This window comes from Colias croceus, chromosome 13, assembly GCF_905220415.1.
Source record: "Colias croceus chromosome 13, ilColCroc2.1".
Classification (NCBI taxonomy): domain Eukaryota; kingdom Metazoa; phylum Arthropoda; class Insecta; order Lepidoptera; family Pieridae; genus Colias; species Colias croceus.
The window spans coordinates 3600530-3616589 of record NC_059549.1 but is presented as its reverse complement, the minus strand read 5'-3'; the positions used below and the strand labels follow the sequence as shown (position 1 = coordinate 3616589).

The 16060-nt window shown below is 34.2% G+C and overlaps 1 protein-coding gene across 1 annotated transcript; it reads left to right on the top strand.

Moving 5' to 3' along the window:
- The first annotated feature begins 2786 nt into the window (after nucleotides 1-2786).
- On the top strand, nucleotides 2787-8425 carry LOC123696777 (circadian clock-controlled protein daywake-like). Its single transcript, XM_045643142.1, has 5 exons — nucleotides 2787-2916; nucleotides 4683-4902; nucleotides 6904-7034; nucleotides 7543-7698; nucleotides 8237-8425. The coding sequence occupies exons 1-5, from the start codon at nucleotides 2859-2861 to the stop codon at nucleotides 8386-8388; spliced, it is 717 nt and encodes a 238-aa protein (XP_045499098.1). The 5' UTR covers nucleotides 2787-2858; the 3' UTR covers nucleotides 8389-8425.
- The last annotated feature ends 7635 nt before the right edge of the window (nucleotides 8426-16060 follow it).

Below are 16060 nucleotides of genomic sequence, written 5' to 3'. Positions count from 1 at the left end.
TTTAAAGCACTTTTCAATCAATACAGTTATTTATTTATTTAAACAGAATTATTCATTGTACTAACAGTAAATAAACCAAGAATAAACATCAATTGTGGCATCAGAAGCCAGCACACGATTTAACAAACAGGCTTCACGTTATACAATACACAATATTATAATTATCACCGATTTAAAAACCAGTACCTAGGTATCTACAGAGAAGAACCGGCAAGAAACTCCATAGTTGCTCATTTTTTTTTATTTAACTTATTTCTTACATGATATAATTTACATTAATGATGTAATCATAAACTCATTCAAGTTTAGATTGAAGATTTAATAGATTGAAGGATTTAATTGGGACGTTTTATAATTGACTAACGTTTAAACTATTTTGTAATCTGTGGTTAAATCAAAGAATTTTTAGGCACTGTTCCTGCTATTATTTATTTTACGCCTACATGGGTATACATAATACAAATAGTGCTTTTATTATGTGAATTAGCACAATTAAATGTATTGTTATAAATTAATTCCCAACTGGCAACCCAAACCGAGGCCGAGGGGGTGGTTATAAAATTGAGTTGAACAGCGGATTTGACACTTTCCGTTGGGCTCTCGGACGTAACGGTCGTTTTGGTTGTGCTTAGTTGTGTTAATTATACTTTTAGTCGATTATTATTTTATTGTTGAAAAATTAACAGTAGACATATAAAGTCATTTTGTAGTAACTCAGGCCCCGGAACCACAGACACAATAGAAAATCTATTGTGTTAGGGACCGATCGGGCTGCTTAGGGCTCAATGGGTTAAGGAATAAAACCTTTCTAGGTTGAATTTGAAATCCCTAAAGCCTTGTCTCCACTTGAGCATGCTCAGGCGAATGAGCGGCTCATTTGGCCGAGCTGCTCAAGTGGAGACGCCTGAGCATGCTCGGGCCGCGCGTGCTCAGGCGTCTCCACTTGAGCGGCTCGGCCAAATGAGCCGCTCATTCGCCTGAGCATGCTCAAGTGGAAACAAGGCTTTAGAGTATCTATTTTTATCTATTTAGGAAAGGTTTTTCTTGTTCATCAGGTGATAACCCGTATAATGGGTAAAATTAGTTCTAAAAATAGTACAAGAAATCAAGGCTATGGTCAAAGGTTTGACTTTATAAAAATAACTAATTTAAAAGCCTATTAGTTGAACTTAAGTAGACAATTTGTATGTCGTATGAAAAGTCATCGTTTGAAAATTAGATCTCTATTAGTGACAGTAAATAGATTTGTTTGACTATTTTATTTATGTAATCAACCGTATGCTTTTAATATACGATTGGTGGACGAAAGTACGTACTAAGAATTGAAACTATATAATTAATATAATAAAATATTTTGATGCTTTACTCTTAAAATTAAAAATAACAAGAGAAGTCGAACACTGACATCATAATATATTATCATATTATGCTTTTGTATTGTTTTTTTGCAATAAAATGTCGAAAACATTATGTTCTTTTCTATAAATATGTCATTTAAACAATGTTATCCTCTCTGTTATCTTTGCAAAAAGTAAACAAATACAAATACATCAATATTTTTTGCTGTTATTGTGAAACAAGTGCAAGGTACATCCAAAAATATCAAATACATAGTACATCCTGAACCACAGCTGAACGACCTTCTCGAATACAATAAATCTTAAAACAAACGAGTCTAATAGTCTAACCTGATCCTAAGCGTGCGTCATGATTAGGTATAATATTTTAAAGAACAGGATAAATGAGACATAAAATTTTTAATGTCCCTTTAATTGAGTAAAAATTATTTGTCTATATTCAAATTACATAGATGTTGTAACTTTATATGTTAGAAGTGGATTCGAATCTTCTAAGCCCCTTTTTAATGGATATAAATATATCATTTTCATTATTTAAGTAGATAAAATAAATTATGTAACGGTTTTATAAGAAAACACATTATATTTGTTAGGCGACGGTGTTTTCTTCCAGGCAAAAGAAATAATCTTCAGGATGGAATCATCCTGGATCATCTTCAGAATCATCTTCTGAATCATCTTCAGGATGGAATCATCGTCATGGATCCAGATGGGGGTCAAGTGACGCGGGCCACGTACCACAAACATGCTTAGTTTGTGGTATCGAGCGCGAAAGATAGTCATCGTGTTTTTAGTAAAGTTACTATGTAAACTAACGTAATTTAATACTTAGGTACATATTCTATAATGGTGTGCTCAAACTGTTAATCTACATTTAATTTAGATTATTATTTGATACTAAGTAATGTAGAATTTAAACCACATTCATGTTTTCTTCAGATTTTAAGATTTTCTTATCAGAGTGTTCAATTTTAATGTAGTTAAATTTTATAAGAGACAATAATTAAGAAAATTTTAAAATAAAGTGTCACGTATTTTTTTTAAACAACGAATGACGAAAAACGACCTAATCGCGGACGAAGTCGCGGGCAACAGCTAGTAGTATAAAATAACCGTCGCCTCTGGGTTATGGTAGAGCTTGATTTAAATATCATAAATTTTTAAAGTACTACTTAAGAAGAAATAACTAAAACGATGTTTCATGTTCCTATGATTTTTAATAATTATTATTATGATATACGTTTGCTTACTATTAATAATTAATTATTGCAAATCATGCAGGCAATCATCATCATATTTTATATTTTTTATAACACAAATGGCCAAACAAGAAGTCTTCGACACGGTTACAAGTTTTATAATGCTTAGAAAAAATAATACATCTGTCGTCGTCGATGCAAATTGGTATATTTATATACATATAAATAAGTAAAATTTGTCATGAGATTTAGTATCTTAGTGGCCTTAGCATTGTAAAGACTTATAGTGATAATATTCAAAATGTTAATCAATTTTATATACATAGTGGGTTTCATTGTTTTCTGCAATGCAGCGTCAGGTAAAATATTTATGTTAACGCTTTAGACTTTCATTTTCCAGGAATATTTTTAAAAGGGAGGAAGGAAAGATGTTAAACCTTATTGTTGATTTTCATAAGCAGTGATTGCTAGAATTTAGACAATTATAAATTAAATTTAATTAAATCTATTTCTACTATTACCTGAAATAAATATTTGATCGTATACCTTACATTAGCTACGGTGGCTTATTAAAAGTAATTCCGTATAAATTATTAATTTTATTTACTAAATAATATCTAATAAATAGTCCATATATTTTGCAACCTTTTATAACAAAAAAATAAATATTCACTCAATACTTTACACAGAATTATCACTTCCATTTGACTAATAAGGCTTCTTCAACGCTTCTGTTTAAAAACCTTCACATAAACGGATATCATTGAATATAATTTAAAATATATTTTTTTAATGTTGACCTGTATCTGCCGCTTTCCTGTTTTAGCAAGTCTTGAAGGTCAAAATAACAACTGTTTAGTATCTATAATGTATAATAGATTATGTCCAAGCGAATCATTTGTTTATATCATTTTAACATTTTATTCGTCGTTTTAAGACGTTTTTTTCGCTTTATACGAACTAATAATAAACAATAGAGTAAAATATATAGGTAATTACTAGATTTCCGCCCGCGGCTTCTCCCGCGTTTGCAAAGGAAAACCCGCATAGTTCCCGTTCCCGTGGGATTTCCAGGATAAAAACTATCCTATGTGTTAATCCAAGTTACCCTCTATATGTGTGCTAAATTTCATTGTAATCGGTTCAGTAGTTTTTACGTGAAAGAGTAACAAACATCCATACAAACTTTCGCCTTTATAATATATGTATATTAGATATTAGATAAACTAAGGTAGTATGTCCCAATCTTTATGTATAAAAACTAGGTTTCCGCCCACGGCTTTGCCCGCGCAGTCAAAGAAAACCCGCATAATTCCCTTTCCCGTGGGATTTCCGGGATTGCGTCATTTTCCCAGGACTAAAAGTAGCCTATGTCCTTTCTCGGGTATCAAAATATCTCTTTACCAAATTTCATGCAAATTGGTTAAGTAGTTAAGGCGTGATTGAGTAACAAACAGACAGACAGAGTTACTTTCGCATTTATAATATTAGTATGGATAATTAAAATTATATTTGTTATTATTCAAATTAAGTATAATCAAAAGTGGCCAGTGTTTGAACTTGGGTTTCATCTATTTTCATTCAAAACAATGCAAATCCTTGCCGTAGTTTAGCCTTGAAAACTTATCAAACATACGGATTTTTCCATTTATGATATCTACGTATTAATTTATCAGCACTTAGATGAAGCAAGAAACTTCTAAACTTTAATTATTATCAATACTTCATGTTTTAAAGATTGTAAGTTTAAATATCTAATCTATTAATTCTAGGGAAGCGCGTTCCATCTTAGACCACATCTCAACTTAACATCAGGCGAGATTGTGTGAGAATAAAAAAAAAATTAAAATATTAAGATTTCTTATGTAGTAAGAAAGTAACTCTGTCTGTCTGTTACTCAATCACGCCTTAACTACTGAACCAATTTTCATGAAATTTGGTATAGAGATATTTTGATACCCGAGAAGGGACATAGGCTACTTTTTACCCCGGGACATAGGATAGGTTTTATCCCGGAAATCCCCCGGGAACGGGATCTATGGGGTTTTTTTTTTACTGCACGGGCGAAGCCGCGGGTGGAAAGCCAGTAATACATACGTTCAATTCAACAAAATATTTATTCTAGTGTCATACATAAAGCCATGTAAACCAACTGACAAGGCGTGCATGCTGGCCAGCGCGCAGAGCGCCATACCATACGTGTCCGCTGGTATACCGGAGTTTGGTGTGATACCCTCAGACCCGCTATCCATCGACGACGTCCGTAATGATGACGCCAATCTGAAACTGGGCTTCAGAAACATGAAGATTGTTGGTGCTAGCAAGTGCAAGATTGAGAGCGTAACGTAAATACAATCTATACATATAATAAATCTGTAGAAGAGTCAATTCTGTACATTGAAAATATTGAAAAAATAAATAGCAGGAGGTGTTACTGGATCGATACCAAACCCAAATATGTGATTAAAAAAATTTTTGTCTGTCTGTCTGTCTGTCTGTCTGTCTGTCTGTATGTGAAGGCATCACGTGAAAACTACCGGTTCGATTTCGATGAAACTTGGTATAATTATACCTTATTATCCTGGGCGTAAAATAGGATACTTTTTATCCTGGAAAAATACGTAGAAAAAAAATTAATCTTAATTTTTCAGTTTTATCCATAGACGTTGTTCTGTAGAACCGCGAACACATGTTGCGTATTATCATAGGCCTAGCCGTATTTGGGTACAATAGATATTTATAAGATGTCATTGTCAGAGTTACTCAAAATGGATAAACCATCCACGCGAAGACCGACATCCGCGCGGACGGAGTCGCGTGCGGAGGCTAGTTTACAATAAACATAAATAAATCATATGAAAACAAAACAAAACTAAAATAGCTGGGAAATATAGCAGTAACTGTATAACGAATATATGAATATAGACAATATAATATGATCTCTCAAGAAATTTAAACCAATCATTTTTGCCTAATGTGCTCAACTTTAAAGAAGAATAAAGACATCAATGGTTTTTAATTTTCTTGTATTATCTATACAGAGACTATACTGAAATAATAGATAGTAACAAACACAGATCTATGTAATAGATCTGTGGTAACAAAGTTATATTTTAATGCAATATATGTTAGCGTATAATTATTTAAAAACATGTAAAAGATAACCTTTTAACCCCTAATGGGAGCTAAGTCCTAACCTTCTATCCTTAATTTACTAGATCTTCATGAACATTGTAATTAAAACCAGTTGTCTCTCTTATTTCAAAGTTGATAATTTTAATACTTACAATAATAATTGATAGGTACTTTGATTTTCTTGAAACACATATAGTTATGACAAGGTTTTTAGTTAATAGTCGGTTTGTTCAGTTATTAAACAAATATAATAATCATTTTAAGTGGATCTAGTTTTCTGTTTATATAAGGACTAGCTTACCTCCCGCGGCTTCGCCCGCTTTCTCTAAAACGATTTGAGATTTAAACTATCCTATCTCTCAAGTTGGATCGAACTGCACATGGTGTGCGAATTTTATTATAATCGGTTAAGTGGTTTAGGAGTCCATTGAGGACAAACATTGTGACACGAGATTTATATATATTAAGATAATCTAATCGTTCTTAAAATGTAACACATTCAAACCTCGAACTGCAGATACTGATCTATTTTTCTATTTATTACATATGTACATTATGTACCGATTGATGTGAATCAATTCCAATAATCGAAATCCATTAGGTCTAAGTAGTAGATCCAAATAAACCCTGCATCGGTTTTTAAATGTAGGTATGTCTTCTCATTCACATAGAATCCGCCTCTGAAAATAAAATGTATAATAATGAATAAATAAACAGGGTTACTTGTAAAACTCCAGCAACCTCGCAGGACAAGATAGCTAACATCATAAGTAACAACATTTGTTCTACGACTTTTGGCATAATGCAATAAATTATTTTTAAATGATTTTTTAAGCTTTTATTGTACTCTCCTAATTTTGTAAGTCTATGTTTTATTCATTATCTAAAGGACGACGCGACGCCCGCGCACGCTTCTTCCCCCTTCCCCGCGTTTGCTTCTTGTTCAGGTTATTTTTGGGATTCGCGTAGAGTTTATAATATTCAAACGGAAAATTAAATGAATATTTATTTTTGTATGAAAATAAAATCTAACAAATTATCAAAAGTCGTAGAACAAATGTTGTTACTTATGATGTTAGCTATCTTGTCCTGCGAGGTTGCTGGTGTTTTACAAGTAACCCTGTATAACTGTACTTACTGTAACTAAAACAAATGTAACATCTCTATAGAATGTTTATCGTAAATAAAGAATTATAAATTATGAATTACAGGCGTGATTTAGATAAATCTACAGTCACCATAACAGTGGAATGTCCCCTTAAAGCTAACGGCCAGTATGATCTTAAAGGAAAAATGCTGTTCTTTGAGGCCTATGGAGATGGTGACTTCGAAATCAAAACAAGTAAGTAAATTTTCTTATTTATAATCAGCCCGAAAGAGCCAATTTATTGAAATTTAAATTTCTTAAGCGTCTATATCTTTCAATCTTGCCAAAGAAGTTTAACTCCTGAAACATGTGCTCGGCACACACGCTCTTTTTTAAATTCATTTGATCAAGGTCATTGCCTCTTTTCAATTCATTTAGCTCAGTATTATCTTCCAAAAATAGAAAAAAATAAGGCTATTTAGTATTGCATCCATCGTTATAAAATATTGTTTGGTACTTTTTTACTTTTTGAATAAAAAACAACATAATTATTATAAACTTCGCATTATTTAACATTTGATGAATTATGCAATTTATTAGAAACTTTTAAAACAGGTATATGTGCGTGTGTTAATTCAATGGCAATAATAAATTCAAGCAATAATGGCAAGAACAACACATTCTTAGAATTAAAAAAGGTTTTTAATTTAGAGGCGGTTTTTTTAGGATTTTTGTTATAAAATACTTATTATTTTAATTTCAGACAGAGTGAAAATCACCGTGGTACAAAAAATAAAGACAGTCCAAGGATCAGACGGCAAGAAACATTGGAAGATCACCGGGTTCGACTACTCTTATGATCTGGTTGAGAAGGTCGACATTCGCTTCGACAATCTCTTTGATGGAGATGAGGCTAGAGGTGGATATTTTATTGTTTATCTTACACTAGCTTCCGCCCACGACTTTGTACGTGCATCACCGATTTCCCCGTTCCCGCGAGAATTTCGGGAAATCCTTTCTTAGGGGACGCCTACGTTATGACATCTACCTGCATGCCAAATTTCAGCCCGATACGTCCAGTGGTTTGGGCTGTGCGTTGATAGATCACTATATCAGACACCTTTGAGTTTTATATATTATATAGATTTCTAAATGGCATGTTTTGTCCTTGTTTTTGCAACATTTGCATGTGAATCCAGCCCTTATATATTTTTTCTTATTGCGGGCTTTTCATCAATGTTAATAATCATAATCTAGTGTTAGATTAAATCATGCTGTAAACGTAAAACTACTCCCTCTTTCCTTGCATATTCTTAGTTATTGATAAAATTAAAATAAAAAAGGAAATCTACAGAAAAGATTCTTATTTTTACCGCTCTAATATAGAAAAGAATGTAGTTAATACATAATTATTAAGGATATTCAACACACTCTTATGTCTATATTGTTCCTTTCAGCCAAGCCTATCCAAGAAATCATGAACCACAGCTGGAAAGATATGGTGACTGAAGTTGGAGGACCAATCATCAAGGAACTGCTTGGTGAAATTGTAGGCATCATCAATAAATTCTACCACGCTGTACCAGCCGAAAACTTCGAAATTGTATAAATGCCCTCCTAAATATGATTAAATGAATAAAATTTTAGTAATATTTTTAATCAAATAATTATATTTCTTCAGCGTAAGTAATTAATAACAGCAATCCTAATCCTTCTTATAATGTCTAACATTTATATTCGAACACGACAATCCATCCAACGTTTGATTCAAATAATAACTAATATAAGTATAACCACACAATATAAATGATGATACACTAGAAGTATTCCTATTTTGCCCGGGGGCCGTGGGTATCTTTGGAAGATTTCCCCACTATAAAAAAAAAAAAAAAAAAAAAAGTATATGTTATTCGCACCATACTCAAAACACGCATTTTCTGACATTCTATTAAAATGAGAGTGATTAGTGTATATTTTGCTCACAATTACCGACCAACAACCTCCATTAGTCTTCGAGCCATGCCCTCTATTGGCACTAGTGGTAATTAGACGAGTCGCCTGACAGTGGATATTGATTGCCGCGCATCATGACATCGATTTGGAGTGACGTCTCGAAATAGCTCGAAATGGACGTAATTTGAATGCCACTCGAGTTCCCTTGTTCCGTAGCAAAATGTGTTGGCAAATTAACGATACTGGAATATTACGAACCCATTTATTAGTATTGCAAATAAGACAAAGATATTGTCTTTATACGAAGGGAAATGTAAAGTTAAATTCAACCTTTATACATCACTTATGTAACTGTATATATACCACAGATTAAATAGGCCAACGACGACGACATCAAATTTTTAATATTCGAAAATGAGCATTTATTATTGTCAGAACTCAAATAATAGATATAAAATAAAAAGGTAATTAAAAAAATAATATTTCATTAATGTCTACTAATAAACATGTTTTATCAAATAAAACCATCGTCGACCGGTCTCGTTCCATCTCAGTAATAAATTAAGCAAAAAATCTGATATGTATAATTATTTCGTTGTCATTGACATCTCAGATCCTTCTTAGCTAATTATCATTTTTAAAATTTTAAAATATTAGCAAAAATTATTTCTTGAATATCTAAAATTATGTTTTATATTTTTAAAATATACTTAGTGCTCTATTTAAAAATTCTAAAAGATAAGTTGACGAAGCCAACCTTGTTAAATTTGATTATGTTTGAAATTTAATTTATTCACTATTTTATTTAACACACTGTTAAACATCAGCTGTTAAATTCCTTAACAAAAATTTAATACTATATGACTATTAGAAAACAATATAAACACAACGTAAACACTGAACACATAACATTACAAATATTTTCATAAATCAAAAGTCGACATTTTCTCCACAGGAGTAAAATTAAAAATGAAAACACATTCCCGACGCATAATCAGTGGGTGGTAATTAAATTGTAACCAGAATAATAATTATGCATCGGTGGTCGCTTCTGGTAGGTACATGAATGTGTTTTACAACCGTAAACCTATTTTTAAATTATTTAATCGAATCATTAAATACATATTAATGAAGCTGTGTAGATCGTATGATATTTTTATTATTCTATATTAGATTTTAGATGTTCATTAAAGTTTTTATTATAATAACAATACTCAGAATAATGTTTATCTGAACAACCAATTACAGAATTGATAGAATATAAGATTGATGAAATTATTCGTTTAACGAATTTGTCCGCGAAATACAACCGTTTCCAGTAATTTCTCATTGAAAATAGGTAAATAAAGATTTGCTCTACTAAATAAACATTTTCCGCAAATTAGTATACTTCGTCTTATGAACGAATACAGAAACGATAAAAACATCTTGTTTTCACCAAGTTCTAAGTTTTAATAGCCAATTAAAATAATTAATAAATATCGTGCTCATAACATCATACTTTTGGAAAAATGTTTCGTTCGCTAATTGGCGTGGTCCAATATAATTTTCTGAACGTGCCTGTTTACATAATTACTGTAATGAGACGCCATAAAGCACTGTTGCCTAACAAGGAGATTACTAAATAAATTCATTTGACATACATAATTAACTTTGTAACGATAACATGAACGTGCGCCAGATGCGACTTATTAAAATTAACATCCGTCACATTTTCTACAAAATTCCTTGGTCTTATGATTTTGTACCTGAGTTTAGAAAGTTTGCGTATGTCCGAGTGCTGTTTTAAACTTATATTTAACTAGTGGTCCGACCCGGCTTCGCCCGTGGTACATATTTCGCAATAAACGATACCTATGTCCTTTCTCGGGTATCAATATATCTCCATACCAAATTTCATGCAAATTGGTTCAGTAGTTTAGGCGTGATTGAGTAACAGACAGACAGACAGAGTTACTTTCGCATTTATAATATTAGTATGGATTATTAAAATAATAAACAAGAATAGTGTTATCGATCTCAACAATGATCTTTTACAACTTTATTATCCCAGAAATATCCCGTAGTGAAACGGGACTCTGCGTTTAATAATTCTATTTAAAATACCTAGTATAGTTATGCGCTGTATTAACTTACTTCAAGCACAAAAGAGCTACCAAATTCAATGCTGGTAAATATCAAATTTATACGGTCCAGACGTAACAGAACGTCCATATAGTACAGAAGTAACACTGACCATAAACACGCTGCAGTAAACAGAAGAAATTTTAACTGTTTAATGCGTTTAACCACAGAATAAAGTTTTTATGCGCCGCATAATATACCGCCCGAGATGGAAAGTTTTAATATGAAAATAACCATACATAAACTAACCGATAACTAACATGAATGTAAATATATTGCAGCACGTAAATATTTTGTTTCTACGTTCGGATTTATTTATCGTGTCATTCAACATTCATTAACGATGTTTTATTAACTTTTTTTTAATTAATCTATGCCCTTTTTGTGATTAAAAATTCAATTTATGAAAAGCAAAAGCGTCACTTTTTGATATTGCTATCAACACCATCTGTAGAAGATCATACAAATAATGAGATAATTATACTACTATACCTCTATTAGTATCTATATTAAGTATCTATATATTTTCTTATAAATTATCAATAGGTAATAATTTATCTATGAGATACTTATAGTCGGGAGCTTTCTTCTTGCACTTTGTCTGTAATTTATGTCAAGAATTTCTCAAGATTAGAAGTTATTAGAAGAAGCAAGCTTGAAGCTAATAAACGCTTATTTTCATACTAAATTAAAATCTGAAAAACATCATTTAGATTTGATCAGTAGTCCATAACATCATGCATAATACGAAAAAATATTTTCTTTTTTAGACCAACGTACTCATTATGTTTTATAATGAGAGTGAGACGAAACTGCTACAGATTTCCTAACTAATTGTGAACATTCGCTGTCAAACATCCTTTACATTATTATATATTACTTACCTTTATGTAAGTACATTATTTATCTAAGACTTCAGTCTAAATCAGATCTAAGCTACTCGAGATGGCAGCGATAATGCAACGAACTCACAAATGTTAGCCGAGTGGCCTGAGTGAAAAGTTTGACGGTCGCCTGACAGTTTACAAGCGCCTCCTTTCACATAAACTGGATACATTTATTATTTGCTGTTTTATAAAGTTACCCATTTTTTCCTAATTGCTACAGACGCTGAGAAAAGCGTGAACTCGATTGTGCGTTTGATAGGGTTATTTCGACTGAAGTATTTTATTATGAATGTTTGTCGAATATAGTGGATACCAAAGAAGTTGAAATGATTTTTTTTGACAGACATTTTATGAAAATAAAATTTTGCATCGTCTCTAAATAAAAGGCAACAGTTTTCTAGAAGTAAACTAAGCAAGACTTTGGTTTACTTTGAAACATAGATATGAAAGGTTTATATTATAATATGCTCAAAACTTGTATTATACTAGCTTCCGCCCACGACTTTGTACGTGCATCCCCGTTTTTCCTCGTTCCCGCAAGAATTTCGGGAAATCCTTTCTTAGGGGACACCTACGTTATGACATCTACCTGCATGCCAAATTTCAGCCCGATACGTCCAGTGGTTTGGGCTGTGCGTTGATAGATCACTATATCAGTCACCTTTGAGTTTTATATATATAGATTATACACATTGAATTAAAACATCGTCTAGCAGAAGACGGCTAAAATGTCATTACTAGATGATCAAGCTCCTTTACACTACACTAGGTACCTACGATGTTAAACCAAGAATGTCGAAATTAGGTATTCATCTGTAAAATAAATACAGTGAATAATCCTCTGTCCAAGGCATCTTCAAAAATCGTCATTTCCAACATGATACTAAATACTAAAATAAAATGCAAATAGAATTCAATTTTAAATATGTAACACTTTCCAAGTTTATACGTGTTTCACCTAACTTCACTTGAACAGTATGCTCGTAAATATTCCATAAAGTTGTATCCCTTTAATATAAACACTCCTTTGGGACAAACAAAAAGACAATTCGAGTCACTACAGTGCTATGTAGTTTGCACTTTGACAAGTTTGCTGTTCTCTTTATAACGTGGCTTTCTTTGTTCTTAAAGGAAGAAAAAATAAGCGCTGTAGACGCAAATAAAAGAAAAAAAATCACAACTAGCTGATAAGTTGGGTTGAAACGCTAAAATGAATTAGTTGTTGCAATAGGGAATATGCATAAAATTTTAAATGGCCTAAAATATTTTTTTCTCGAATACTTATTATCGTAATATTATAATGAAAAGGATTTTCTTTTATTTACTTATTATTTAAACCCCTAAAATAATATTCAAAAAGTGCAAAATAAGGGAGCGAAATTCAAACTTCCAAAACGCGCCACGACAGGTCGAACGAAATGTGACGTCATCTGATACGACATTGTACTCATCACTCCATAGTAAACACTAAGGTAAACACCCACTGGACGTGTCATGTGACGTCACGAAAAGCGCGCGCACAATGGCGGCGTTTGAACTGCTTAAATTTTTTTAAAGTTTTGAATTTCATTTTTAAAAATATCTAGAGTATTTTGAAGCCCATTAATATTTTTTTCTGCTTTAAAAAATAGTAAACTATTAATTTAAGACAAAAAAGAAAAACATGAATATTCCCCATTGTTTGTTTGGAATGGGGAGCTTCATGGTTATCATGACAAGGATTCTCTTATTTCATTATACCAATATTTATCATTTTAAATCACTGAATACATAAACCCAAATGATATAATATAATAAAGAAAAACAAATGAGCATGTTATTCATTAAAAGAACTGTTATTAGATTTCAGAACATCAGGCTTTTGATGTAATCAAGATTTCGAAATGAGTTTTTATATCTATAGATCAAAATGAGATGTAATATTATTATTATTATAATATATAAAGCTACACTACCACTCACTGACTGACTCACTGACATCGGGTTTCTCGGAAACTACGTGGAAAGTTGGGGGTATTTCGACGTGGACGTGTAGAGGTGCTCCCAGTGACCACCGGAAAAATACAGCGAACTCCAACACCCTGGACAAGAGGGTGGACCCCTGGAGGTGCGCAAAAACGGTGATACCTGGAGGGGGGGTGTCTGAACAAAAAATGCTCGGAACTGGTGGCGATTACCAGGGGTGGTGGAAAAATGGGGATTTTCGCGAAAACAAGATGGCCGCCGTACTTTGCCAAAATCGCCGTTTATGAATCCTTACGTCTCAAATTTGGCACACGTGCTCTGTTCGAGCCGGCGAATCGATCGGTGCCCCGTTCGAGTGGCTCCGGGTCCCAGTTTCCAACTTTCATACAACGCAAAATCCAACGGCCCGCGGAAACGGTGCGAGTTGGGTGGGGGGTCCCGGAACTAAAAATGATCACCACCCTGGGACGCTACCAGGGAGCTACAGTGGGACGCTCGATTTTGGAATTTTTCCATTTTTGGCGCAAACATAAAAACGTAAATTTAGACGAGGTGGTGCAATGGAGAAATACACCAATGATGCATTCGTACTCGCCCAGCTCCCAGGATATCCAGAAAAATCCGAAATCTTAAACTTTCCCTCATCTCTCGAAGACGGTCAACGGCCCGCGCAAACGGTAGCAGCTACATCTGGGGTGCTCAAACTAAAGTTGTAGTAGACCTCGAGCAATTACCACAGATAGTGAAAAAAATTCAAAATGGCGGAAAAAATGGCCGCCGCCATACAAATTCTAAAATGGTCATCTCTGGTCCGATCACGCTGAAACTTGGCACAGGGGCTTTAGTCGAGCCGCACATTGAGATGGCATACTCATAATCGAGTTTCTATCGCTGGTTTCCGAGTTTCATACAACGCGAAATTCGACGGCTCTCCAAAACGGCACTAGATAGCCGGGGGGTGTAGAACTAAAAATTGATCAGGAAGATGGGGCGCTCCCAGGGCAATCGAGAAATTTCAAATTGGACGCAATTTTTTTTTCAAAAATGGCCAATTTTTCAAAGCAAGTTGGTGGCGCCGGTTACTTTACGATCGGTCTGAAAATTGACTTCTGTGCTCTAATCGGCCATATTTACAAAACTGCATACTCAGAATTTCTCTCCGACCCTCGGTTTCCATTTTCCATACATCACGAAATTCAACGGCTCTCTGAACCGGTGGCAGGTAGGGCGGGGTCGCCGAAGTAAAAAATGCTTCAAAACCTGGTCCGCTTCCAGGCATGTAAAAATATTTGGTAAAAAGCGAAATTTTTTTTTTCGAAAATTTTGTATGGAAATTTCCATAGTAGGAAGGGTAATTGAATAGCAACGGCAAAAGACGGCGCCGCGGGCTGCTTGCTGCTCGCGCACCGCGCAACCTCGAAGGTCGACAGCCTCCCGGAGTAATAAATATTTATTAACTTTTGAACTACCGCACGAGCCAAGCGAGCGAAGCGAGCGAATCACGGCAGCGGCTGGCGTAAATATTTAAATAGGTAGCGAGGAGCGAAGCGACGAGCGTGTTAGGTTAACTTTTGAACTACTGCACTAGCCAAGCGAGCGAAGCGAGCAAGTCACGTCAGCGGCCGGCGTAAAAATTCAAAGAAGTAGCGAGGAGCGAAGCGACGAGCGAGTAAGGTTAACTTTTGAACTACTGCACTAGCCAAGCGAGCGAAGCGAGCAAGTCACGTCAGCAGCCGGCGTAAATATTGAAAGAAAGAGTGAGGAGCGAAGCGACGAGCGAGTTAGGTTAACTTTTGAACTACTGCACTAGCCAAGCGAGCGAAGCGAGCAAGTCACGTCAGCGGCTGGCGTAAATATTTAAATAGGTAGCGAGGAGCGAAGCGACGAGCGTGTTAGGTTAACTCTTGAACAGTTTATTATGAAAAGTCACTGCCCGCTATCGATAAGACGTTTCAAAAATTTTACCAATATTTAAATAAGTAATTTATAAGCAGTTTAGGTAGCGAGGAGCGAAGCGACGAGCGTGTAAGGTTAACTTTTGAACTACCGCACGAGCCATGCGAGCGAAGCGAGCGAGTCACGGCAGCGGCCGGCCTAAATATTCAAATAGGTAGCGAGGAGCGAAGCGACGAGCGTGTTTGGTTAACTTTTGAACTACCTATCGCACGAGCCAAGCGAGCGAAGCGAGCGAGTTGCGGCAGCGGCCGGCCTAAATATTCAAATACATAGGTAGCGAGGAGCGAAGCGACGAGCGTGTTAGGTTAACTCTTGAACAGTTTATTATGAAAAGTCACTGCCCGCTATCGATAAGACGTTTCAAAAATTTTACAACATTTGATTAGTAATTTATAA